The 20,776-nt window shown below is 45.2% G+C and overlaps 13 protein-coding genes across 13 annotated transcripts; 6 read left to right on the forward strand and 7 right to left on the reverse strand.

The window, feature by feature from the left end:
* The first annotated feature begins 151 nt into the window (after nucleotides 1-151).
* Nucleotides 152-1,186, forward strand: V1516DRAFT_449395 (ubiquitin-conjugating enzyme/RWD-like protein). The gene is made up of 2 exons (XM_066919060.1): nucleotides 152-588; nucleotides 657-1,186. Exons 1-2 carry the CDS (start codon nucleotides 265-267, stop codon nucleotides 1,107-1,109), a joined length of 777 nt encoding a protein of 258 aa, XP_066776015.1. The 5' UTR covers nucleotides 152-264; the 3' UTR covers nucleotides 1,110-1,186.
* V1516DRAFT_703553 (uncharacterized protein) lies at nucleotides 955-3,590 on the reverse strand (the record flags this gene model as incomplete). Its single annotated transcript, XM_066924139.1, has 2 exons — nucleotides 955-3,122; nucleotides 3,176-3,590. 2 exons carry the CDS (start codon nucleotides 3,588-3,590, stop codon nucleotides 1,264-1,266), a joined length of 2,274 nt encoding a protein of 757 aa, XP_066776016.1. The 3' UTR covers nucleotides 955-1,263.
* A 259-nt stretch (nucleotides 3,591-3,849) lies between these two features.
* V1516DRAFT_677980 (Mob1/phocein) lies at nucleotides 3,850-5,090 on the forward strand. The gene is made up of 3 exons (XM_066922680.1): nucleotides 3,850-4,066; nucleotides 4,111-4,439; nucleotides 4,486-5,090. Exons 1-3 carry the CDS (start codon nucleotides 4,044-4,046, stop codon nucleotides 4,950-4,952), a joined length of 819 nt encoding a protein of 272 aa, XP_066776017.1. The 5' UTR covers nucleotides 3,850-4,043; the 3' UTR covers nucleotides 4,953-5,090.
* Nucleotides 5,005-5,441, reverse strand: V1516DRAFT_665300 (LSM8 Lsm protein-like protein; the record flags this gene model as incomplete). The annotated part of the gene is made up of 4 exons (XM_066920664.1): nucleotides 5,005-5,046; nucleotides 5,097-5,279; nucleotides 5,332-5,372; nucleotides 5,414-5,441. 4 exons carry the CDS (start codon nucleotides 5,439-5,441, stop codon nucleotides 5,005-5,007), a joined length of 294 nt encoding a protein of 97 aa, XP_066776018.1.
* Nucleotides 5,442-6,168: 727 nt separating this feature from the next.
* V1516DRAFT_626796 (GLE1-like protein-domain-containing protein) lies at nucleotides 6,169-7,470 on the forward strand (the record flags this gene model as incomplete). The annotated part of the gene is made up of 2 exons (XM_066919763.1): nucleotides 6,169-6,564; nucleotides 6,607-7,470. The coding sequence occupies 2 exons, from the start codon at nucleotides 6,169-6,171 to the stop codon at nucleotides 7,468-7,470; spliced, it is 1,260 nt and encodes a 419-aa protein (XP_066776019.1).
* An 83-nt stretch (nucleotides 7,471-7,553) lies between these two features.
* On the reverse strand, nucleotides 7,554-10,548 carry V1516DRAFT_627203 (armadillo-type protein; the record flags this gene model as incomplete). Its single annotated transcript, XM_066919780.1, has 4 exons — nucleotides 7,554-9,343; nucleotides 9,393-10,201; nucleotides 10,255-10,355; nucleotides 10,408-10,548. The coding sequence occupies 4 exons, from the start codon at nucleotides 10,546-10,548 to the stop codon at nucleotides 7,554-7,556; spliced, it is 2,841 nt and encodes a 946-aa protein (XP_066776020.1).
* Nucleotides 10,549-10,682: 134 nt separating this feature from the next.
* V1516DRAFT_677987 (uncharacterized protein) lies at nucleotides 10,683-12,195 on the reverse strand. The gene has a single exon (XM_066922681.1). The coding sequence runs from the start codon at nucleotides 12,066-12,068 to the stop codon at nucleotides 10,725-10,727; it is 1,344 nt and encodes a 447-aa protein (XP_066776021.1). The 5' UTR covers nucleotides 12,069-12,195; the 3' UTR covers nucleotides 10,683-10,724.
* Nucleotides 12,196-12,278: 83 nt separating this feature from the next.
* V1516DRAFT_677988 (uncharacterized protein) lies at nucleotides 12,279-12,634 on the reverse strand (the record flags this gene model as incomplete). Its single annotated transcript, XM_066922682.1, has 2 exons — nucleotides 12,279-12,484; nucleotides 12,538-12,634. Coding segments are annotated over 2 exons (223 nt in total), but the record flags the coding sequence as incomplete, so codon positions are not given.
* On the forward strand, nucleotides 12,635-13,408 carry V1516DRAFT_677990 (uncharacterized protein). The gene has a single exon (XM_066922683.1). It carries the CDS (start codon nucleotides 12,677-12,679, stop codon nucleotides 13,355-13,357), a length of 681 nt encoding a protein of 226 aa, XP_066776023.1. The 5' UTR covers nucleotides 12,635-12,676; the 3' UTR covers nucleotides 13,358-13,408.
* Nucleotides 13,304-14,618, reverse strand: V1516DRAFT_677991 (Squalene/phytoene synthase-domain-containing protein). Its single transcript, XM_066922684.1, has one exon. The coding sequence runs from the start codon at nucleotides 14,500-14,502 to the stop codon at nucleotides 13,387-13,389; it is 1,116 nt and encodes a 371-aa protein (XP_066776024.1). The 5' UTR covers nucleotides 14,503-14,618; the 3' UTR covers nucleotides 13,304-13,386.
* Nucleotides 14,619-14,666: 48 nt separating this feature from the next.
* Nucleotides 14,667-17,338, forward strand: V1516DRAFT_451467 (HbrB-like-domain-containing protein). The gene is made up of 2 exons (XM_066919061.1): nucleotides 14,667-17,063; nucleotides 17,121-17,338. Exon 1 carries the CDS (start codon nucleotides 14,780-14,782, stop codon nucleotides 17,000-17,002), a length of 2,223 nt encoding a protein of 740 aa, XP_066776025.1. The 5' UTR covers nucleotides 14,667-14,779; the 3' UTR covers nucleotides 17,003-17,063; nucleotides 17,121-17,338.
* Nucleotides 17,339-17,707: 369 nt separating this feature from the next.
* On the forward strand, nucleotides 17,708-18,784 carry V1516DRAFT_627672 (guanine-1-methyltransferase-domain-containing protein; the record flags this gene model as incomplete). Its single annotated transcript, XM_066919804.1, has 3 exons — nucleotides 17,708-17,998; nucleotides 18,056-18,370; nucleotides 18,428-18,784. The coding sequence occupies 3 exons, from the start codon at nucleotides 17,708-17,710 to the stop codon at nucleotides 18,782-18,784; spliced, it is 963 nt and encodes a 320-aa protein (XP_066776026.1).
* Nucleotides 18,739-20,757, reverse strand: V1516DRAFT_678002 (DNA primase small subunit). The gene is made up of 6 exons (XM_066922685.1): nucleotides 20,406-20,757; nucleotides 19,794-20,360; nucleotides 19,626-19,738; nucleotides 19,480-19,580; nucleotides 19,294-19,429; nucleotides 18,739-19,245 (listed from the first exon to the last, which is right to left on the reverse strand). The coding sequence occupies exons 1-6, from the start codon at nucleotides 20,717-20,719 to the stop codon at nucleotides 18,998-19,000; spliced, it is 1,479 nt and encodes a 492-aa protein (XP_066776027.1). The 5' UTR covers nucleotides 20,720-20,757; the 3' UTR covers nucleotides 18,739-18,997.
* Between the last annotated feature and the right edge of the window lie 19 nt (nucleotides 20,758-20,776).

Below are 20,776 nucleotides of genomic sequence, written 5' to 3' on the forward strand. Positions count from 1 at the left end.
TTAATACAATTCTTTATGGATTATGATCATAGAAACTTAATAACGAAGGTAATAGACGTAAATGTTGATGCTAGACTACAGAATGAAATGTGAGTAGGTTGTGATGAGTTTCCTAATCCGGGTGACCAAAACATAAACAAACAATTAGACCCAGCGCCCGAGACAACAACAGATCTGCGATTTCTACAGTAGCCGAAGCGACGATATATTCATTGTTGTTTTCGAAATTCAAAAATTTTCTAACCAGCACGATATCCAAGACAAATGGGGTCTCTAGCAAGACTTCGAAGCGACGTTGGCGCGTTGTTTCGAGCGACACCGCATCCAGATATTATCCTCCCTGACGGCGGGCCATCAGACTTGACAACAATCACGATAACATTACTGGGCCCTAGTTCGACGCCGTATGCGGAAGGAGCATGGAAAGTGCGGTTGATCATTCCGCAGGAGTATCCAAACTCGCCGCCGAAAGCATACTTCGAGACAAAGATCTTTCATCCAAATGTTGCGCCCAGAACAGGCGAGGTTTGCGTAGATACGCTGAAGCGGGACTGGACTTCGTCTGTAGATCTGCGCCATGTTTTAATGGTAATAAATTGTTTAAAGCTGAATGATATTATTTACCTTGGCGTTTCTGTTTACTGATCTAAGAATAGGTGATTCGGTGTTTACTGATTGAACCGAATCCAGAATCAGCACTGAATGAAGAAGCTGGAAAACTTTTGCTCGAAAATTTCGAAGATTTTGAAAGGATGGCGAGAATTATGACTTCTGTTCATGCTTTAAAGCGATCTACGTTTTCTGCCGTTTCTACTGCTGCTGCCAGTTCAGCTTCCAACTCCTCTGCTAACGCAAAATCAACTACAGTCGCTAAAATCTACTCTGATGCGCCCACGAATCCAACACTGATTCGGGCGTCTTCAGAAGACATCACTAATCCTTGTTCGTCTTTCTCCTCCTCATCCTCGAGTTCGCCTAAAAATGTCCTACAGCCTCTGGCGCAGCAGCGCGTGCCATCGCCACTCCCTGCCACTACTACGATATCGCCGGCTAAACCGAAACGCACTGCAGACTCGAAAAAGAAAAAAGTTGGAATCAAACGTTTGTGATTGTAATTGTAGAGATAGTTAGAGGTTTCATCAACTGTTCGACACATCCTATTGTACTCATTCTTTGGTTATCGCGTTATTATATTTTTATTTTCTGTATTCCTAATCTGTCATTCTCTCACAATTTGTCAATACAATCTGTCTAGTCATTCTCTCATGCAAACAACGAAAAGTTTATCGGCATAGAGCTGCCTCGCCCACTAGGGTATAGCTTTTGCTTATCTTCGAATTTTCGTGGCTTAGGTAGCTCGGTGTCGCTTTTGAATCTATATTTTGAATCATCAATCTCAAGCTTCTTCGCAGAAGTCAGAGTGTAAGACGACGCATTAACATCCCGAATATTTTTGTACGCTGCCGCCGGTCGACGTGTTGTAGACGTCCGACTGCTAACACCGGTAGCGGAAGATATAGAATTTGTAGGCGAGTGTGATATTCCGCCGGGAGCAGGTGGAGGGGCCCCCAGAGATGTGCGCGAGCTCGTTGGTGACCCCATAGGTGGGGGGGGAGGAGGTGGAAGTCCACCTGAAGTACGCCCATTCGATGCATTTGATGGCAGTGGCGGGGGTGGAGGTGGTGGTGCACTGAGTGAAGACGAGGACGAAGACGAAAAACCAGCAGGCGGAGGCGGAGGAGGAGGTAGCCCTCCTGCGCTACCTCCTGTCTCGGGCAGTAACATACTGCTGACAGGATTATATCCGGGCACTTTAGGAGCAGTCTTCCCTGGAAGCAACATGCTACTAACGGGATTATATCCAACTTCATCACCTGAATAATCATCTTCATTATCCTCGTCACTATCGTTACCTGCTGTCGTGGCTACTGGCGGAGGTGGAGGAGGGGCACCAAACGGCATTGGAGGTGGTGGTGGCGGAGCTCCTGACGGTGCTTCTGGGATGGACGGAGTAGAATTAGTAGGGACTGCAGGTGCAGAGCTTTTCATCATCGGAGGGAGAAATACTGGAATAGGCGGTAAGTGCCCAGGCGAGGACTGCGTGGATTTAGAGGGGGGGATCGACGATGCTGGAAGTGGAGGTGCTTGTGGAACCCCAGAGGAAGTGACGACTATAGAAGAAGGAGCAAGCGGTACCGAAGCGCTAGCCAAACCTGATGTGGGCGGCACGCTTGCAGATGGAAGAGGGGGGGGGGGAGGTATTCCCGAAGGGATTGCAGGCGGTGCCATCGTCGGGATACTAGGAGGAGGAATATCGGGAATGGAAGGTGCTGCAGCACTAGGTAGAGGTGGAGCGGCCGAAGTGAAGCTTGCTCGCGATGACGACTCGCCAGTAGAAACACCCTCTGCGGCAGCTGCAATCTTACCTCTGGCCTCAATTTGGGCTTTCAAATTTGCAGGGAAGAGCATCGGACGCGCAGGTCTCTCATTTCCCGCTGAGTTCTCCACCAGAAATGATGGCGGCGGAGGAGCCGGCGGCACTGATTCTTCAATGCTTGCTGGAGCTGCAATAGCTGATGGCATTGGGGGCGGTGGTGGTGGGGCACCTGATGGTATACTCGGAGGCGGTGGAGGTAGACCAGAAGGAGCAGGTGGTAAACTAGAAGGAATAGAAGGAATAGAGGAGGAAGACGTATCTCGTTGGTGACTCCGCGTACTGCTAGAAGATTTTGTAGGTCGATGAGAAGGCGTGAAAGGAGGGAGGTACGTTGGAACAGCAGGAGCTAAGGGAACCGAGGGTGCCGAAGAGGACGGTAAAGAAGGCACAATTGCAGAAGGCTGGAGAGGAGCGGAAACATTGAAGACTGGAATGGGAGGTGCAGGAGGTACATTTGAAGAAGGCAGTGGAGGTGCTGAAGGTGCTACCGTAGACGGAACTGGAGGTGCTACCATAGATGGAATTGGCGGTGCTGATTCGGGAGCAGCCGGTCTTACCAAGGGTATCTGAGGTATCTGGGGAACAGACGGAGAGCCATCAATGAAAGATGATCTTGATGCCGTTTTTTGGTGTAGAGGACGACGGGGAACAGATGGAGAGGACGGACCTTGTTGTTGATGATGTGCTAGAATGAGATCAATAAGAGAACATTGCGAGAAAACGGATCTGAGTTACTACCTCCCGTATCAATACCGCCGCGACTCTTGAGCTTAGGCATACCGCCTGCAAATAGACCAGCCAAATTGGGTCGTCCATCAGGGATTGAAGTAGGCTCTTCTATAACAGAATTTGAGACAGCACCTGGCGGAGTAATTGAAGGAACTGGAGGAGCTCCGAAAGATGGCGGTGCAGCTGATAGAGCACTCTTTGATTCGCCTACAACAGCGCCTCCAACCGTAGCTCCGCTGCGGTCATTAGTCACAGCTTTTTTCAGCGCTCTTCCACGCTGGATTTCGGAGAGCAGAGCCGAACGGCCAGTTCCTCCTCCTGCCAGCGGAGACGGGGTCGCTGCAGCAGTAGGAGGAGGAGGAGGAGGAGGAGGACCGCCAAACCCAGGAGGTGGAGGGGGTGGTGGTGGTGGAGGCCCAGCCATTACGGGAAAATTTAGAGACTGAGGTCGATGAAGTGTGATAAAGTGCTGAAGAAACAACTTCAGAAAGAATTCGCTATGTTTCGGGCAAATTGGGATTGAAATTCATATAAATCGAATTGAAACAAACCGAAGGCAATACGTACCACGGCATGGTACTAAGGTAAGTCCATGCCATTTGTACTACACGTGATATAATCATGTGATCTGAGATCGGGGCCTGCGGAGGATTTGATAGGGAGGTCGCGTAGAAGAGGTGACGCGTGAATGGAATGGTAGCAGAAGTGAGGAATTGAGAAGAAAATAGAGGACAAGCTATATCTTTTTGAGGTTAAATTTGCTCGTTTAGTCGTGATCCTTTGTCAAGTTTTAGCTTCTTTCGATTTAGTTCTAAATTGATTGATTTAGGAGGCTAATTCGCTGTATTCTCCATAATTCTGTTTACTGAACTGAGCAATGTCTTTCTTCAACAATTTTGGGTTAGTTGTTTGGTCATATATTTGATGTTAATCTTACAAGTAAGTCGAGGATTTGGCCGTTCGTCAAGGAAGAAACTGCAGCAGCAGCCACAGCAGCAACAGCAGCAGCAGCAACCACAGCAACATCAACATCTCCAACAGCAACAGCCGAACTCCACAACTGCAGCATTCCGACGACCGACGAGTAATGCATCGTCTAATTCATTAAGATCTTCAAATTCGTCAAACAATCTTAAACAGACACTTGCGCCGGCTCCGAAGCCGCTATTTCTGTCCCAACCTTTTGTACGTACCGCGTTGGTTAAAGGTAGTTTCAAGACGATTGTGGTGCTTCCAAAATACGTGGATATGGGTGAATGGCTCGCCCTAAATGGTATGATATTGATACTTAATCCTTTTATATACTAACAAACTGGTAGCCTTTGAGTTTTTCACGTACTTGAATCTGTTCTATGGACTTTTGTCCGAGTTTTGCACATCGCAATCTTGTCCGTCTATGTCTGCAGGTGCCGGAATCGACTATACATGGCTAGACATGTCAAAAAAGCCGATCCGCCTCCCCGCTTCGACATATATTGATTACGTGCTCACATGGACAAACAACAAGCTGAATGACCAAACGGTGTTTCCGACCAAGGCAGGCGTGCCGTTCCCCGCTCATTTTCCCATGACGTTGCGGAATATTTTTAAACAGATGTTTCGCATATTCGCTCACATATATTACAATCATTTCGAGACGATTGTGCATCTCAGTCTGGAGGCACATTGGAACTCTTTTTTTGCGCATTTCATTAGCTTTTCAAAGGAGTTTGAGCTTCTCGATCGACGAGATACAGAGCCTTTACAAGAACTGATTGAGTCGTTTGAGGCACAGGGTAAAGTATGAGTAATATAAATATACTGTACAGATAGTAGTCTAGTTAATTTGTATATGGCGATCATAGAGAATTTTTGATTGTATGTAGTTTTGATCCTCGGACCTGCAGTATTGAGTTAAAACAAGTATGTGGAGTCAATATAGAGAACGTACTTTTGTCCAGTCTATCGAATCGTCCAATTCCGTGTCGACGAGACCGCAAAGAACAACACTAGTGCCTCGTAGTAAATAGACGCCGAGATCAATGACCTCGGTCGGTTCGTCATCGTGAATTATTCTCTCTTTGGTATCTGATAAAATCAGATTTGTGGTCTGGTCGAATCCTTCGAGAGTTCCCTGGCCTGTCAGTAAATGGTTTTAGGGTAGCAGACCTAGTGTCATCACTTACGGTGAATAATCGACCATCTGAGGTGATGATCAAAACAGTTTCTGGTTGTTAGTAGAATCCAAGTTAAATCAGATTAACTTACTTCCAGCGTAAGCACTTAGTCCTGACATTATTAAATAGTGTATTTTATATTGTGTAAGAACTTATCTCCTGGCCTTTTTATGATACACTGCACAGTTCTATAGTATTTCTAGTTCGATACAGTTTCATTACATATCTGTTTGATATAAGACAGAGCTGTCGAACGCGGCTTGCACCCTCATCTATCTTTCAATGTTCCCATTGATCTCTCTTAATTGGCCTCTACATGTACTATTTTACATTATATTCTGAGCTACCAAAATTATAAAGACTGTTCACATAGCAAATACAACATAGCTTAATTTTTTTCTAGAATTGTCAATCACAATGGGAAGATACTCGTTTGACGGTCTCTCGTCACTCGGTTCAGGTTCAAGCAGTCCACGTACAAACACAATCGGCGAATCACCGAAGACTCCTAAAACAGGACTAATTCGTCTGAAATCGTTTGGACAAGAAGATATACAGCATGTATTTACGCCGGAAAGCCGGCATCGATATCAGGCATCTCTGGATAGCTCGAATAAACTGGATGAAGTACTGCAGGATCTGATGTCAAATCTGGCGCTCAGTCAAGCGAAACAGATAGCGCAAGAAACCGAACTAGAGAACCGGCAGGCTTATGAGATTCGAATTGCGAACCAAGCCAGGCTAAATGCTATTGAATCCCAGGGGGATGGATACTGGGTCGCTAGGTCGAAGAATATGTGGACTTGTATTGGTGAGGCTATTACTGAGGAGCGTGAACACGAGCGGATGAGGGCAGAGAAAGCTAGACTCGAACTCGAAGATAAGCAGGCCGAAGAGAAACGGTTGGAACTTGAGAGATTGAATTCAGAAAGAGAGAAACGTAACAAAGAAGAATGGGAACGGAGAGAACGCGAGCAACGAAAGAAGGAAGAGAAGGAACTTCGAGAACGGGAAGAACAGGAGAGGCAGAGAGTTGAAAAGGAAAACAGGGAAAAAGAAAAATTTGAGAAGGAACAGAAAGAAAGGGATCAACGAGAGAGGGTGCAAAAGGAGAAGGAGCGAATTGAATTAGAAAAACTGCGTGAGCAACAGCAGAGGCAACAACAACAACGCGAACAAGCAGAGCAAGAGCTACGCGAGAAAATTAAAGCACAAGCGGAACAAAGAATGAAAAAGAACGAGGTTGTGAAATCGTCGACGATACTTTTGGAACCGAAAGCGGAGCAAAACTATTACTCACGCGTTATCCAAACAATTAAAACGGACATTCTTTCACCTATAGAGAACGACACGACTTTGAAATCGTATTGCTCTAAAGCCCGACGCAACATCAAACCTCGTCTGGGCCAAGTTACGAATAGTAAAACGCAGATCCAGTGGATTATCGGACAACTAACCAATACCCTGACTGACGCGCAGAATCAACAGTCTGAATTGGTCTATAAATGGTCGTTGAATTTTCTTGCCAAGTCAATCGTTCATCAGGCAGAAACAGAAACCATAGTTAAGCCAGAAAGCGCGTACCCTTTGGGCACTATCGCGGTCTACATGATGGCGAAGCACCCATTACTACGTGAGTTTCTCCTGGCACGGATAGTCAAAAAATGCCCTTATGTGATCGGATACACCTGTCCGACTGACACTGAGGAAGGCCGTAAGCGAATGGGCTATAAGCGATCGGCAGAAACAGGGTCTTGGGAAGAGGACGCAGCGTACTCTGAGCGGATCGGTGGTATCGCGTCGGTCTGGAGTGTGATGACTCAGATGAGTTTCGGACCAACGTCCCAGTTAGTTCAGCGATATCCCATTCATCATGCGTGGACATTTTTGTCACGGATGCTGAATCTGCCTTCCGAATCTTTGACAAATGCTCATTTCACGGTTGTTGCAAACTGGTGGGATTTAGGGGCTCGAAGGTTTCAAGAGGCGTATGGCGATCAGGCGACGAAAATGCTTAACCTTGCATGTAATGAATGGACTTCTTCTGTCGCAGATAAGAAATTCCCCGCAGCTGCACGACTACGGATCTTAGGCGAACAATGGAAACAGACTGGAGTCTTGAGCATAGAGCAACCCTCTGAGCCATGAGTTGGGTCAGAGACTTGAGCCAAATGACACAAATACATCTAGACTTATTATTTTCAATGTATATAATATCAGACAAAAAGGTATTAACTAAATGATCCCAATCCCATGACTCTAGAAATGGACATATCGATATCGATTTTTACCGACTCACCTTCAAGTTCGGCCTCAATGTCAGTTTTGATTTTCGTCAGTTTAAGTTTTCGCTCGCCGATTTCTGTGAGTGCGCTGATGGCCGGATCCGTAAGTAAGTTGGCAAAAGCCATGGCTGTCAGCATTCTCATACGTGGATGGCCCATATTGTCTACACGAACCATCCAGATATCCAGAAGTTGACCAAGTATAGAGGTCTGAATCGAGGTGTTAACACTTGCTGCTTCTGTTGTCGCTAGTGCTGTGATCGTCATCGGTGAGGAGTAATGATTGCAAAACTCGACCAGCACATTCGGATTGATCACAGTCAGTCGAGCAAACACGGTCAGGTATCGAGTAGTGTTGATGAATGATTCTTGCGTATCGAAAATTGCTTGCAGAAGCCGAGCTAACAGACCAGACTCGGCATAGCATTGGATGTAGGATTCTAAAGGTAACGACTGGATCACAATTTCAAGAACAAGCGTCACCTCATAGCATGCATCGTTTTTCAGACGACCAATATACGATGACAGGATACGAAATAGCAGATGGCCATACTGAGAAACAATAGAAGAGGGAGAGAGAATCATGTAGCCTTCCAAAATAGTCAGTTCAGCTTGCAGATTCTCTGTCGATGAGTCCAAACTGGCAATTAGAGGCGGAACCAGTGCAAGAAGCTCCGGACTAGCATCTGTCGCGTTCACAATCGTACAATGCCAGAGATCAAGTGTGTCCTCAAGTAAATACACATGCAGCTCTGATTTTGGGTCCATGATACTGCCAATCAGGGGTAAATAAAACCCGTAGAACTTGGCCGAGTCACTCCCGGCAGCGCGAATCAAGTTCCGTAAAGTATGCAGAATAGCACCCTTTAGAATGTGTTCGTTACCCGCCTCGTCCCACAGTGCGGGAAGTAAAGATATGAGTCTGTCGATAAATGGAACAATATGTTGGTCCGAAACCTCGGCAATCACCGATATGACTTGCAATAACGCTAACTTCGTCTCGATCATGTCCACTGATTGAATAAGCTCCATTAATCTGGATAAAAAGTACTCTAGATATGGCACAAAGTCGTCGAGCTTAAAGTTCCACTCGTCGACGGAACACCGCAGAGCTTCCGTGGCAGTCAACCTGACCACTAGATCGTGCTGGCGAAAAGATGGATCAAGTAACCGAACCAAGCATTCGTAGATAGCAGGTCGAGTGCTCTGATTGCAATTGACGGAGATCCAGTTGCTGATAATCAGCGATATCCGACGCAACACAATCCGATAAATGTTAGGGGCATCAGGGGGAGGGTCCATAACTAATGGCACTAGCACTTTGAGGAAAATCTCATCAAACTCAAAATTATCATACAAAGCACTAGATGAGATGCCAAACGCACAGTATATAGCTTCTTTGGTCAGTAGTGCATCGTCAGATAATTCGAACTGTGCGCTGATCGACTCTAGAGATTGTAACAGTCGCGGCCTAAGTAAGTCTTGGTAGTTGATTAACAAATCAATATATAGTTTTTCAGAGCAGGGGTGTAACTGATATTCCCAACTATTCTGCGATTCGTCCCGGACAAAATCCTCCGGTTCGGCGTTCCATTTCTCGAGCTCGCCTGGAGTAAGGCGCAGATAGAATCGTAGGATCAGATCGTGGATATGGACCAATAACTCGTCTGTACAGAGAGCGTTTTGCAATAACTTTACGGCGACTTTAGATTCCTCGCGATCTTCTGTTGTACGGGCTATATGGTTAATAACTGAAAAAATTGCTAACTACAATGCAGTTCATACTTCTCTTCAATGTGACTCCATCGCCACTTACGATTTTAATACAACGTCGGATTAGTAATAGGCCTCTCACCAGAAACGATTCCCAAAAGTCTCGAAGCTCAAAAACAGGTTGATGAAATGACGGCGCATGTGACTCGAGAACGGCCAAGTATAGTTTGCACAATTCGACGCAAGTTGGCATGAGAGCGAACGCGATCGGCGATGACTCCGAGAGATCGTGAAAAAACTTTCCTAAAGTTTTAATATGTTTTTGTAGTTGTTGGAGTGGATTGCTTTGCGCTTTTTGTAGACAAACACTGAGATTGAGCGTAGATACACGGAAAAGTTCGCGTGCTTCGACAGTCCGGTTCGGATGACCGTAACCTTCGACGACCAGTCGCCGACAAATTTTTAGCGCAAGATGGCACATCTGGCCCTTGATTTCGATTGCTCGATTATTGGAATTGTCGCAAGACTCCAGCCAGGCTTGAGAAAGCTCATAGTACCAAGCACCTATAACACGAATAATCTCTGGGGCCGCCTCTTGGATTGAGCTTCGAATTTTTCCGACCCGAACAGCGGTCAGCGCTTTAACAATCTGATTCAAAACAGCAAGAATTCGACAGGTTGCAACAAGCTCATTATTTGAATACTTTTCTTGCGCAAGATTGATAATGTCGGAAAACATTGTGGGCCATTCGACTGGATAGTCATACCTGGCGATTCTTGCTATGGCAACTGCACTCTGAGATGCGAGCTGCGAATCCTCAAGAGTGAACATCTGAGCAAGTTGATTTTTTATATGGTCTTTTTCGTCTCTAGCAATCACGCTGCGGTTATGTTGGTCGGGATTAAGTGTATCAAATGCCTTGAAGGTACTTACTTCGGCGCGGACTTGCGCCAGTACTTGTCCATGCCGAGCCGAAAATAGATTATGCTAAGCCAGCGAATATCCATAGGAAATGAATTCGAAAGCACGATGTCCTAGATTATCAGTCATGTCTTCTATGAACAGAAGCCGTAGCACTGCGCTCACCTGTAACATCGAATACAAGCCCGACTCTGTCTCCAGTGATCTGAGTCTTGATTCGGCAGCTTCCCGCTCAGCAACCCGACTTACGTCCTGCAATACAGCAGCCCTTAAAATATTCAAAATCTCAGTCGCATTCACAGCCATGATGGACGAGATTTGAATGTCTTTCCTCTTGATGCGAATTTGCAAGAGCTTTTGGCTCTTCGACGGGCTGAATCTATTTGGGAAGATTTGAGATTGAGCCGCATTCATATACACGAATATTCTACATTTCGATATTACTTGAATTTATCATTAATTATTAAATAAAAGATTGGACATTAAGACTTCGACTTGCGCAGCCGAACAATTGCTGCCTTAATAGCAACAAGCCATTTCGTCAGCTCGTCCTCAGACGACGCGCAAAACCGCAATCGTTTCTCCGGTAGAATTAACAAAAAGCAGTATTGTTTCGACTTTGAGATCGGGTCAGTTTCAAACACGTCGATGACGGACTCGAGTGAAATGATTTTTGACACGCGATATTCATGCTCGGATTTGTAGAACGCAATCGTTGTTCCTCGGAGAACGACCCATTTTTTGCGCCACTGGTTGTACTTTTTTACTAGTCGTAGCAAATATCCGCTTTGAAGTACTTTATCACGGTCTAGCACATGCTGATCATCGGATGAAATTGCTACTTCCGCATTTACTGCTTCTGGGGAGCTTGAGAGAAAACCGTCATTGAGACTGGTGGCATCGTTGGGGCCTGTGTTAACGCCTTGCAAGTCCAGATCGCTAGAGCTGCTGAATGCAAGACTGGCCTGATTGTATGTGGTCGGTTGAATCTGTTCATTCGATCCAGAAGCCAGTAGACCTGGCTGTTGTATACTTTGATCTGAGTCTGTGGCCGGACTGAAATTCATGGTTCGAAAACTGCAGGTTGATTGCTGATTAGACTTATGACTAGATTCTGAGGCTGAGACTTCGTTCGCTTTCTGTTCTGCAGTCTTGATTGCAGCACGAATATCTGCTACCCATGCTTTCGCTTCGGTGCTGGAATTTGCCTGTAGATGATAGTTGCGCGATGGCGTAAATACAGCGAAATGAGTTTTCCGCTTGTCGTCGACCAATTCTGCGGCCGTGTTGATATCGGCAATCTGGATGATATTCGAGGCTTTATACTCTGACTGGTCCTTATACCAGGCAAGCTGGGTTGGCCTGAGAACAAACCAACGTCGATTCCAGGACCAGTGGTTGCCTCGAGCCCGTTTAGTTAGCCAACCGCTGCGGATGACGATGTCGGTGTGAATCGATGCTGAGCTGGGAGGTGGCTCGACAGTGTCTATGGATACCCTGAGCGCAGATGTGGCTGAACGATTATGGGCAGCAGTTGACGAGTAGAAAGCCGGCGGAAGAACGGTATGGGGAGATATCGATAAAAGCGAGAGATCGTCCGAGAGCGCTGAAACGGCAGCTGGTGAGTGTTGGGGAACAACTCTCGCAGAAATGAACGACGGCGGTCGAACGCTCGGAACAACGAGATGAACAGAATCCGCAGACTCTCGTGCACCAGGCACTACATACGCCGATGCAGTTGCCGATCCAGATGGATCTCTGGAGACCTCAGTCGGCCTGTGAAGAGGTTTGGCATGAGAACTGCTGGCGGAAAGAACGGAAGCCATGGCGAGCGCCGACAGACTGGAAGAATGTATTTTATGAGAAAATCAGACGCGCTGAACACGATGAATATGGAACAATTGGCATTATCGACATTGATTTTAGGGATTTTCGAACGATTCTGTCTTGCCAGATGTATCTTTTGGGACTGGTTTAGTTCGTCGATGTGACGTTGTGGAGAGACATAAAGGATTACGTAACCCTACTCTTTCAAGTTAGGTAATAGAACTCATACACTGATCAATATTTGACATTGTATATGTAAAATTACAATGATTCTCTGATTAATTAATTTTTATACATCAACAATAATCTTGACAGACCAATTGAGTAAGCAAATACTGTAGAGTAATATCTGCATCGATGTATGACAAAGTACATGAATGACGGTCTCATAATTCATAATTATATGCTGAATCATGTAAGACCTATTATAATTATAAATATTATATTTTTGATAACGAACATAGTAAGAATAGTAAAACTATATACGACATTGCCTAACTGTATCCCGAGATCTTGAACCTGTGAATATGACCGATATCCATAGCCTCCCGCCACATAACACATGTACGACACTCCTTTATTTCATGCTCTATCACCAATCGCAAAAATGAACTCACAGCAGTCCTCGACACTAACCCAAGATGACTATTCACTTTACGCTTCCGTGTTTCAATCGCACATTGACAACTTCCATGACAACGCGAAACAGACACCATGGCCTGCGCCGCTATGGGTGTTCAATCCTGCTGTATTTGCTGTTCCAGCAGAACAGGTTGTAGAAACGACCTGTCGATATCTGTTTCCGGTCGTGTTTCGGCTGATACCTATCGAAGCTCTCAAACCAGCGGATCAGATGTATTCGTCGTCGCTTACTCTGCCGCCAGCGCTGGACTTCGCTGGTGTTTCTGAGCAGGCGCTCGCAGGACTGTATTCCACGCTCAACTACTACAGCACCGAGTCTATGAAATCTGGCCCTGGAGATGTACCGGGAAGGCAAAGCACGGACGCCAGTGATGGCGGATTGCCAAAGAAAATACTTACGCGCAACTACTTGTCGCCAGAGTCGGCCTCTTACCTACGATTTCTTAACGATACATTCTTCATGGTTCGTGGTCTTGTCGCGTCGATCGTAGACGACTCAGCTGTCTCACGAATGCATGATCTTTTTGATGTCTCAGTCTGTGAACGCCATGATGTAAGCGTTTCCGAGTCAACGTTGATCGACACCGATCAAAGATATCTCATGATCCGTGGATCGGCTTATGACAGCAGCATTTTAATGGGATAAAATATATAAATATATAAATATATATTTAGTTAGATCTTCTTTGAATTGTACGCCCAGTACATTTTCCATGGCAAGCTCCAGTCTCGCATTCTAAGCGTCGGATTGTAAATATCAAAGTCCACCTTTTCCAATTTTTCCAGCCATACCCGCACAGGCACACCGGTTAGTACGGGCGCAAACACGGCATCGTCGATTTTCTTCCAGCCACCCTGTTTGGAGATCATTTCCTGGTACATTGTTCGGGCAGTGATAATCTGGTCATTCGCATGGGTAGCAACTTCGAAGACGGCGTCGGCTAATTTCTTTTTCGTAGTGGTTTCTTTTAGATCAAGCCGTCGTAATATATCCTCTTCTCGTAAATCATACTTGATCAGCATGTCCAAAGGCAGTAGCACACGACTTCGGATTTGTAACGCTGACGGGAAATCTGCGAGAGATTCCACTACACCCATAGACCGACCGATGTGTGAACAGATATGTTCAACCTCGACGGCCCGACCTTCAATCATACTTTCCGACAACAGATACAGCATCGACGAATAAGCAGACTCACCGAAGTCTGCGATCGAAGCTATGCTTGCAAACGGCGGATCACCGATACGCCCTATTCGAGCGTCAATCATGCGTAGCAGAAATCCGCGCGTGAACTTATGTGTCTGTAGCACCGATGACAGCAAAGTAACGACTGGCTCAGACGGAACTGGCTTGCCTGCAAAGATGGCCTGTATTGTGTCTTTCCAAAACTGCAGACGGATACGCGCAGTAACGTCGCCCGTTCCAGCATTTTTTGAAAACGACGACAGAGTGCCTCCTGGTGGATTAACCGCATTTTGTAGAATCAGCTGTAAAGCAAATAATGCTGTATGGGCGTCTCGAGCGTATGAGGGAATGAATGGCGAAACCAAGTTTGGCTCAAGTGTAGTTGATGCAGGAAATAGCGAGCTGCAGTTCTGTCGTGCCGTGGTAAGTCCAATTTTGTCTTTTGACTGAGGTTTCGGTGCTGGCGGCTCTAATTTTGAGCCTGAATGAGGTTCGTGTGCATGACTGTGGTCATGACTGTGGTCATGGGCATGTGAATGCACAGGCATGCGCCGTATCGCGAGTCTTGGTCTTATAAGTCGAACTCTAGAAATTGACGTCTTCATTTGATTCAACTTGATATTTTCAATTAGGATATCAGAATTCCTATATATATCGTAATTAAGAAAATTATAGATCACTGTCGTTCTCACGAACTACTCTCAGTTCCAAACCCTTGTCGCCGCGATATTTGATGCGTAAAATCACACAGCACAACCTTCAGAAGCTTTACGATTAGGAGAGTACAAAATATTAATTTTTTATCTAATATCATTTTATAACACAGAATAATCCAAAAAGATCAAGCGAAATCGGTAGTGATCAGACGCATTGGTGACAATCATGTCAGATACAATATCAGATCTACTATCCAATGCAGAGTCAGATCCAGCATCAGATCCAATATCGACATCTAACGCAAACGCGAGCACAAACATAGACCAAACTCAAAAAGATGTCAATAGACAAGAGTCAATAAGAAGCTCAAGCTCAAATCGGTCACTCGACTCCATAAGCTCCCGATTAAGCATCTCGTCTATTCAGGAATCAACACCGACTTCAGCCACCGTCTCAGGCACCTTCTCAATTCCCTCTTTCACAAGTACATATTATGCTGGCACTCGGCGACTAAGACGAGGAAGCAGCATATCCAGCTCCGTAGGCTCGCCCCAGATTCCAGTTATTGTGGAAGACAGCATCGCTCCAGATCAGAAATATGAAGACGACGACGAAGATGACGCTGGATACATCTCGTCGGATACTGAGCACTCTGGTAACCGACTGTCGACCGAGCAAACCGGTCGATCGCGACGAAGTTCGGCTTCATTAAGTGGGCAAATTCTCCATAGTCCCGCTCCTCAAAGCTCGCTAGGTTCCTCTACGGATTCTCTCTCATCGCTCTCTTCCACTGCCACGGGATCTGCCAACACGGCCACTGATCCGAGCCTTCATCGAACTTTACCACAACTCTCCAGTGCTACATTCACCTCGCTCTCTTCAAGTCATCCCTCTCGACCGTCGACCACATCCGTCTACTCTTCGGTCTCTCGACACGCACCGACTCTGCCGAAATTACGCAGAAGCAGCACAAGCAGCCATCGCAACCTCTCGGCTATCTCTCTCATCATGGAGGATAATAACGCAAATGTCACCAACAATAATAATTCGAGTTCATCATTATCTGCTAAGTCTCACACTTCCAAACGCTTGAAGAAAGCTAGTTCTGCTTCGCTCGCGTCTCTATCCAAAGGGAAACCTACAGACCCAGATCCTTCTTCTCACACCAGTAGTATTCGGCGACCTTTCGCAGGCCAGTTTTCCAAATCTCGCTTTTTCTTTATGCCCAAACAATCTTCTCCAAAATCCCCGCCTCTGGCCAATTATGCCACTGGCTCACGGTCAACTGCCAGTCATCGCATGTACAAACTTCGTCCGACGGAATCTACGGCGAACGGCGGTAGTTCGGCTTCAAGCTCGAACTCTTCAAGCACAAGTCTAAGCAGCACACCAACAGCATCTCTTGTCAACGTCTCTCAGGCAGCGCTGTTTGTTCCTGCGAGCAAAGAGTCAAAGTCGCGAAAATCTCCAGTCGAATTGAAACCCGTGGATGTCCGCAGACTAAGTATCAGCTCATCCCAAAACTCCCCGTTGTACTCGTCATTCCCGTCGACAACAACCCTAACAAGTATAAATGACAAACACAAACATCATTTGCTTCTGCGGTCGCGTAAGGACACCAACCCAGGAGCGATCTTATCGTCCAGTTCATCCAATTCCAGACTCACCTCTGACGCAGGAAGTATATACTCGTTTAACCCTTCAGCCCAGGCGCCGTACGCACCGTATGGATTACAGAAAAGCATATCGTCAATTGATGTGAAAACACTAAGTTATCGGGATATTAACAAAATCAGCGGCGACCAGGCTCTGGAAGATGTGTGGCCATTTCTTTGTGCGCGAGTAACCCCGCTGTTTGCAGGTGAAGGCTTACGTGTACCTGTCGAGGACCTAAACAAGCTTGTTTTGCTGCACACGAAAAGGCGAATATCTGAAAAAGATCCGGGTACTTTGATTTCCGAGGTTAGAGATATTGTAAAGCTCGGCGTTTCTGTGTTCGATACAACATCGCAAGCGCTCTCATATAGCGACTCTGACTTGGTCGAGCATGTGACTCAGCTATGGAGATTTTACTACACCGCTGTTGTGCCATACATGTGTGCAGTATTTCTTCCGCTGCAGCTGGAGTTCGAGGGTGACGGTGTCATCTTGTCTAAGTCTGGGGCCGCAAAGTTTTGGGAAAAACAAAAGGTCCAGCCGCCAGAAATGAACAACACCAAGAAAATGGTTCTTGCATCTTTCCGAGATTGGATTGTGCTTCCTCTTTATAATCGACTGAACACAGCAATCACCAGCGAAGCCGTTTTTTTGAACCTCGACACACTCGCATCAATGTTACAGTGTTTTTGTTTGTTGGCCGAGATCAAGTCAGCGGATTCAAAGCAAGAGAAGGTGCATTCCATGACGAAAGCTATACGAACTGTTGTTATGAAAATTCACGAATCGTAGGTGGCCTAGTTGGACATGTTAATCTCTTTGAGCTGGTCCAGTAATATATTGTCTATGTTAGGTATATCTTGTAAGGCTGTTGATTGTGTAGTAGATTGCTTTGTTAACTTTTTGTCAGACTGACTTCGACTGGTTAATGAAATCAAATCATGTAAAGATGTTGCATCCAGATGCTGTAGTAATTCTTTGTTTTTGATCTTATTCTGATTTTTTGTGCCTTTGGACACATTTTTTGTTGCTTGGTTTGAACCCTGACCTGAATCTCTAGATTTTCTATACTTTTTGGATAGACTTTCGGATATAGCTCCGATAATTCGGCGGTTTTTTTTAGCGGCCATTGTTGGTAAGGTAGTGCCGTGAAAACACAAGGCAGGTATGTATTCTTATGGCTGGTCGTCGCAAATTGAGAATCTAAATGAAATTTCTCGCAAAATGGGAGAATACGCCTTGCAATAATTTCAGCCTCAGGAACAAGTGAATTTTAAAAATATTTTTTCAATTTCTATATTTCGGGAAAATTCTTTATTTATATGTATAGATATTAGATACATATCGCAATGCTTCAATGAACTAACAGAAAGCCAAGCAATATAACGCAGCGAAGCGCAACATTGTATAAGAGAGTACGACAGAAACTGATAGAGCTAGAAGGCTATCCTCAAGGCAAGAATGAATGAGAATCACAGTCTGGACCGGACATCTACAATGGATAGACCGGCAAGACTTGAGACCCCAGAGGGAATGTCTCGACGAGCATTTAAGCGGCAAATGCGAGAACAAAGATGGGCAGAGACTCGTGACGAACGTAACCAATACCGGAAAGAACAACGGATACAGAAGAGAAGGCAGAAGCAAAATCGAATCGAACCAGCGAGTTCTGAGCAACATAATCTACTTGAAGGAATTCACAGTATCCGGAAACGCGATGTGGCTGCAAATATGGTACCGATTAAAATAATCATAGATTGCTCGTTCGACGACTTGATGATTCCTAAAGTGAGCGAGAAATGAAATCTAGATAGCGGTCTCGTTGATTTTCTCTGACGCAAGCAGGAACGACTATCACTAGCCGCGCAGTTGACAAAATGCTATGCAGAAAATAGACGGGCGACTCATCCCGTTGATCTGCATGTTACTTCGCTCGACAAGACTTTACGATATCATTTCGACGAATTGTTACAGGGCCAGTATAAACGCTGGAATGGTATCTCATTTTCCTACGATCCCTATCCGGTACCAGCCAGTGAGGAGTCCATGGAACTGTCGAAGCTTGTCTATTTATCTTCAGACTCGGAGAATGTGCTGACTAAATTGGAACATGGAATGACATACATCATTGGCGGAATAGTAGACAAAGGCCGACATAAGGTAAATATATTCTTAGTCTGATTGACGTATCTGAACTTCAAAATTTTAACATTCCAGAATCTGTGCCGCAATAAAGCATCCGAACAAGGCATCCAAACTGCAAAACTGCCAATCGCAGAGTTTATCAAGATATCCGGTCGTCAAGTGCTCGCTACGAACCATGTGTTCGAGATCATGCTGAAGTGGATCGAGCTCGAAGATTGGAAATTAGCTTTTCAGTATGCGATTCCCCTAAGAAAACAAGATGGGTTTGAGTCTTCGAAAATGCGATTGAGGAAATTGAAAGCAATAGAATCAGCCGGTCAGAATGTAGGCGATCAAGATCAAGCCAGCCATAGTATTGATAACAAACTTAGCGAAGATCAAGATGAACTAGATGAACACAATACTTCTATAGACGAAGTCGATAAATAATTCTCAAATAATCTCATATTAGTTGATGGTTTCATGGTTACACCAAATCTTAGTATCGTAATTTCTGAAATGTATCATACTTCTGAAGTATTATGGTTCGCAATTAGGAAGCACAAATTGGTTAAAATCTCTTTCTACGCAAACAATTGCCAATACGGTTCATTAAAAAGATTTCAAATCTGCAAATACCTCAGCCAGACAAAGCAGATTTAACTAAAACTCTAACCCATCTACAGGTCTCTTGTCTTTCATCTCGTCCTTCATTAGATCAGCCACAAACCGATGGAAATACTCAACATAGGGTTTCAGCGACGTCTTTTCAAAATCGGCAACTTTCTCTTCGCCTACTTTATGTACCATATCATAGTTATCCACTTCCGCCATTAATTGCGACACTGTTGGGACGTCAAGTGGATCAAACGTCTCCGGACGTGTGCCGTTGATCGGCACGCAAACACGGCCTGGAACCATTAGCATCATCCAATGACTAACCAAAACTCCTGACTTACCTGTTCCGGGATGTACACAGAATGGAGATTTCAGCAAATGATTCAAATGCTTGGAAACCTCAGAGTCAAGCCGTGGATACATGTATTCCAGAATAATATCTTGTTTAGCTTCCTTCAGCTGTCTCGGGTCCAATGTCTATTCAATTAATTGTTATTTGAACACAAGACACAATTGAGAATATCTACCTTCGAAATACCCGTCTGCGCAAGACTGTCGATATCCGCCCATTTCTGCATACTACTATAATTACCCGAACTCCATCGTTTCTTCAGCTCGGCATTCAATGCTGTCCATTAGTCGCAGTAGTTCCAAGCACCCAGATATTACACACCTGTATCTGGAAGCAACGACAGTAGTTTCTCTTGTCGAGTTTGATCTTCCCAGGGATTCTGATTGACCAGAATTGCTTCGGTGAAATTTTCCTTACTAATATCCAAGCTCCGGCTGCTGCGTGAGTATTTCCGCAAGGTGAGAGATGGGAAAGCCAAGTTCGACTTACTTAACAAAGGGGTGTAGAGGCCTCTTCAAATTAACACGCTTCGAAATCATAGTGCCACCTTTCAATAACTCGAAATACGCCAGTATGGCCCTGCGTTTCGAGTCATCCATCATCCGAGCGCGTTTATCACAGACCCATGCGTGTGCACCGCGACGGCCAGAGTAGACCCACAGAACATGTTTGAATCCGAAATCCTCACGGAGGCCGGTATCAATAACTCTGATTGCGACTGTAATGAAGCTCCAACATTTATTACAAATGCTTGTACCTTGGCAGCACGTCCGGATATCATTGTAGTCTGACATGTCAATGTCGAACACCAATTCTTTTTCCAGCGGCTTGAACGCGTTTTTACGGATAATTTTGCGATCTCGAGGATTTGCGGAATAGACAGGCCCTATTTCAAATCGTGAAGGGTTTAAGCGCATTACTTCCTGCTTTAATAGTTCATAACTTCCAAACGACTGATAGCGCAGATAAGCATCGTTTTGAAGCGTAAATGCAATCTCTCGGTGAGTGAACGATGCTGTAGGTGAAGGGAAATGGTTAAGCCAGAGAAAGAGTTCTCTGAATCTGTTAGCAGGCGGTCGATGGAATAGGCAAGCAACCTACTTGAATGGAAACAGTCGAGAATAGAAGAATTTCATAAGTTCTGGAAGCGACACTTCAACGTCGTCCTGAATGCTCTGATTACCGTCGATCTTATCAATATTGGCAATACCATTAATATCAACATCAAAGTCATCATCAAACATGCCACCAAAATTTGTAGATTCACAACCTTGGTCTGTCTTTATCGGACTGGATGAGGTCTGATTGTGATTGTATTCTATAACGGACGACTGAGAGATCGGAGAAGATTGAAACTCTGTCGTAGTTATTTCCGTCGTCTCTTTAAACTCTCTAGCAGAATCATAATGCGGCATTTTTATGTATTCAGCTATGATTCAATTGAATACAAGACTAACGAATTGAAGCAGATC

Source organism: Lipomyces oligophaga (assembly GCF_038497815.1).
Source record: "Lipomyces oligophaga strain CBS 7107 unplaced genomic scaffold V1516scaffold_6, whole genome shotgun sequence".
Lineage (NCBI taxonomy): Eukaryota > Fungi > Ascomycota > Lipomycetes > Lipomycetales > Lipomycetaceae > Lipomyces > [Lipomyces] oligophaga.

Coding starts and splice junctions, on each gene's coding strand:
- V1516DRAFT_449395 (XM_066919060.1), top strand. CDS start 265: ATGGGGTCTCTAGCAAGACTTCGAAGCGACGTTGGCGCGTTGTTTCGA. Junction 589..656: donor ATCTGCGCCATGTTTTAATG/GTAATAAATTGT, acceptor ATCTAAGAATAG/GTGATTCGGTGTTTACTGAT.
- V1516DRAFT_677980 (XM_066922680.1), top strand. CDS start 4,044: ATGTCTTTCTTCAACAATTTTGG. Junction 4,067..4,110: donor TCTTTCTTCAACAATTTTGG/GTTAGTTGTTTG, acceptor CTTACAAGTAAG/TCGAGGATTTGGCCGTTCGT. Junction 4,440..4,485: donor TGAATGGCTCGCCCTAAATG/GTATGATATTGA, acceptor ACAAACTGGTAG/CCTTTGAGTTTTTCACGTAC.
- V1516DRAFT_677987 (XM_066922681.1), bottom strand. CDS start 12,068: ATGGCTTCCGTTCTTTCCGCCAGCAGTTCTCATGCCAAACCTCTTCAC.
- V1516DRAFT_677990 (XM_066922683.1), top strand. CDS start 12,677: ATGAACTCACAGCAGTCCTCGACACTAACCCAAGATGACTATTCACTT.
- V1516DRAFT_677991 (XM_066922684.1), bottom strand. CDS start 14,502: ATGAAGACGTCAATTTCTAGAGTTCGACTTATAAGACCAAGACTCGCG.
- V1516DRAFT_451467 (XM_066919061.1), top strand. CDS start 14,780: ATGTCAGATACAATATCAGATCTACTATCCAATGCAGAGTCAGATCCA.
- V1516DRAFT_678002 (XM_066922685.1), bottom strand. CDS start 20,719: ATGCCGCATTATGATTCTGCTAGAGAGTTTAAAGAGACGACGGAAATA. Junction 20,361..20,405: donor TCTCGACTGTTTCCATTCAA/GTAGGTTGCTTG, acceptor TAACAGATTCAG/AGAACTCTTTCTCTGGCTTA. Junction 19,581..19,625: donor GTCGTTGCTTCCAGATACAG/GTGTGTAATATC, acceptor ACTAATGGACAG/CATTGAATGCCGAGCTGAAG.